This window comes from Bison bison, unplaced genomic scaffold, assembly GCF_000754665.1.
Source record: "Bison bison bison isolate TAMUID 2011002044 unplaced genomic scaffold, Bison_UMD1.0 scf7180017864171, whole genome shotgun sequence".
Taxonomy (NCBI): Eukaryota; Metazoa; Chordata; class Mammalia; order Artiodactyla; family Bovidae; genus Bison; species Bison bison.
This window is the reverse complement of record NW_011494743.1, coordinates 758,068-760,777: the sequence shown is the minus strand read 5'-3', so window position 1 is coordinate 760,777 and position 2,710 is coordinate 758,068. Positions and strand designations below refer to the sequence as shown.

The 2,710-nt window shown below is 40.3% G+C and overlaps 1 protein-coding gene across 4 annotated transcripts in view; it reads left to right on the top strand.

The window, feature by feature from the left end:
- The window catches only part of NEK10 (NIMA-related kinase 10), a 272,823-nt gene that overhangs the window by 133,835 nt on the left and 136,278 nt on the right, over positions 1-2,710 (top strand). For all 4 annotated transcript variants that reach the window (XM_010842043.1, XM_010842042.1, XM_010842040.1 and 1 more), the window contains one exon: positions 1,027-1,102. In XM_010842043.1, the coding sequence (XP_010840345.1) occupies positions 1,027-1,102 (76 nt within the window). The remainder of the gene's footprint in view (positions 1-1,026; positions 1,103-2,710) is intronic.

Below are 2,710 nucleotides of genomic sequence, written 5' to 3'. Positions count from 1 at the left end.
TCAGGTGGTCTGGTATTCCCATCTCTTTCAGAATTTTCCACAGTTTATTGTGATCCACACAGTCAAAGGCTTTGGCATACTCAATAAAGCAGAAATAGATGTTTTTCTGGAACTCTTGCTTTTTCGATGATCCAGCGAATGTTGGCAATTTGATCTCTGGTTCCTCTGCCTTTTCTAAAACCAGCTTGAACATCTGGAAGTTCATGGTTCATGTATTGCTCAAGCGTGGCTTGGAGAATTTTGAGCATTACTTTACTAGCATGTGCTGCTGCTGCTAAGTCACTTCAGTCATGTGCGACTCTGTGCAACCCCATAGATGGCAGCCCACCAGGCTCTCCCATCCCTGGGATTTTCCAGGCAAGAACACTGGGGTGGGTTGCCATTTCCTTCTCCAATGCATGAAAGTGAAAAGTGAAAGTGAAGTCGCTCAGTCGTGTCCAACTCTTAGCGACCCCATGGACTGCAGCCTACCAGGCTCCTCCATCCATGGGACTTTCCAGGCAAGAGTACTGGAGTGGGGTGCCATTGCCTTCTACTAGTATGTGAGATGCATGCAATTGTGCGGTAGTTTGAACATTCTTTGGCATTGCCTTTCTTTGGGATTGGGATGAAAACTGACCTTTTCCAGTCCTGTGGCCAAAACATTAGGTTCATTTTATTTATTTGAAAATTATAAAGAATAATCTAAAAAGTAGAATCATAAGTTCAATAAGTACTTTGTCCTATCTTTCAGTCAGCAAGACTTATTTTAATATTTTTAATGATAAATGTCATTATGTCAATACAAATAGCATAATGGCATAATGTATGTACACCATTATTGAAAGCTGGGAATGGTTTAGAGTACTGTACACGGGGCATTTTGACAGGGAAAGACAAGAAAACTTTCTCTTGTGAATTGTAATAGTTTTTTTTTTTTTTGTTGTTGTTGTTATTTTGTTTTCTGCAGAATGTTAAAAGCTAAGGAACAGTGCTAATTCTGGGAACATATAATAAAATTGCTTTTTTTTTTTTTTTTAATTGCAGCTGACTTTGGCCTGGCAAAGCAAAAACAAGAGAGCAGTAGACTCACGTCTGTTGTGGGAACGATTCTGTACTCCTGGTAAAGACAGTTATTTTATGGTTCTCAAACATCCTTCTTAACTGGTTTTGGCTTTCATTTTTTTTTTTTTTTTTGGTGTGCAAAGGAAAGACATTTACCTCTAATAAGTTTTCTTCGATTAGCGAGGTAATACACATGTGTAGAATCATGCCATCACATATTTAAAATAACCAACTATCTTTCCTTTAAGGTAACTCTGCCCCTCAATTACTTGTAATTGAAATGATCCTCAGCACACAACAGGTGTACAAAACTTTTTGAATGAATCTATGAATAAACCAGTAGACTGGTTTGCAACATGACACTTCGAACATTTAATTGCATCTATTGTATATATATTGGCTTCCCTGGTGGCTCAGAGGTTAAAGTGTCTGCCTCCAGTGCGGGAGACCCGGGTTTGATCCCTGGGTCGGGAAGATCCCCTGGAGAAGGAAATGGCAACCCACTCCAGTATTCTTGCCTGGAGAATCCCATGGACGGAGGAGCCTGGTAGGCTACAGTCCACGGGGTTGCAAAGAATTGGACATGACTGAGCGACTTCACTCACTCACTCATTGTATATATGATTCTTGAATTCTCTTTCCATCTATAGATATTCAAGGTCAAGGAAAGAATTTTTCATGTCCTAATGCTTGTCCTAGCATCTGGCAAATAATAGGTTCAGAATAAATTTTATTATGTGAATGAATAAATGATGATATATATACTTAGACATATATCTACAAAGTTGGTTGCTTCTTGGGTAAATGAGTGTTATTTTGATGAATTGAGACTCTTAAATAGCATATTGAAAAGCAGAGATATTACTTTGCCAACAAAGGTCCGTCTAGTCAAGGCTATGGTTTTTCCAGTGGTCATGTATGGATGTGAGAGTTGGACTGTGAAGAAAGCTGAGTGCTGAAGAATTGATGCTTTTGAACTGTGGTGTTGGAGAAGACTCTTGAGAGTCCCTTGGACTGCAAGGAGATCTGACCAGTCCATTGTGAAGGAGATCAGTCCTGGGTGTTCATTGGAAGGACTGATGCTAAAGCTGAAATTCCAATACTTTGGCCACCTCATGTGAAGAGTTGACTCATTGGAAAAGACTCTGATGCTGGGAGGGATTGGGGGCAGGAGGAGAAGGGGACAACAGAGGATGAGATGGCTGGATGGCATCACCGACTCGATGGACATGAGTTTGAGTGAACTCTGGGTGTTGGTGATGGACATTGAGGCCTGGTGTGCTGTGTGATTCATGCAGTCTCAAAGAGTCAGACACAACTGAGTGACTGAACTGAACTGAACTGAGCATGCTTTTAGGGTTCCTTTGCAATTCATTAATTATCATGAAGTGAGAATCTTCTTTTGCTGATCACGTATCATTTGTCTGAATCTGTCAAACAGATATGGTAGTCTGTAGATGCAGCAGATTTCAGGGAAATATTATGGAGGTGTTTATCCCAATAGACAAAATCTCTAGGTTGCAAGGTGTGATTCTTAAGGTCTTTGTCTCCTGAGAAAGTGCTGTGAAAAGATTGCTCTACCAAAAAGATGGTTATTTTTAATAGAGGCAATTGTTGTTCAGTCACTTAGTCATGTCCTACTCTTTTCGACCCCATGGACTGTAGC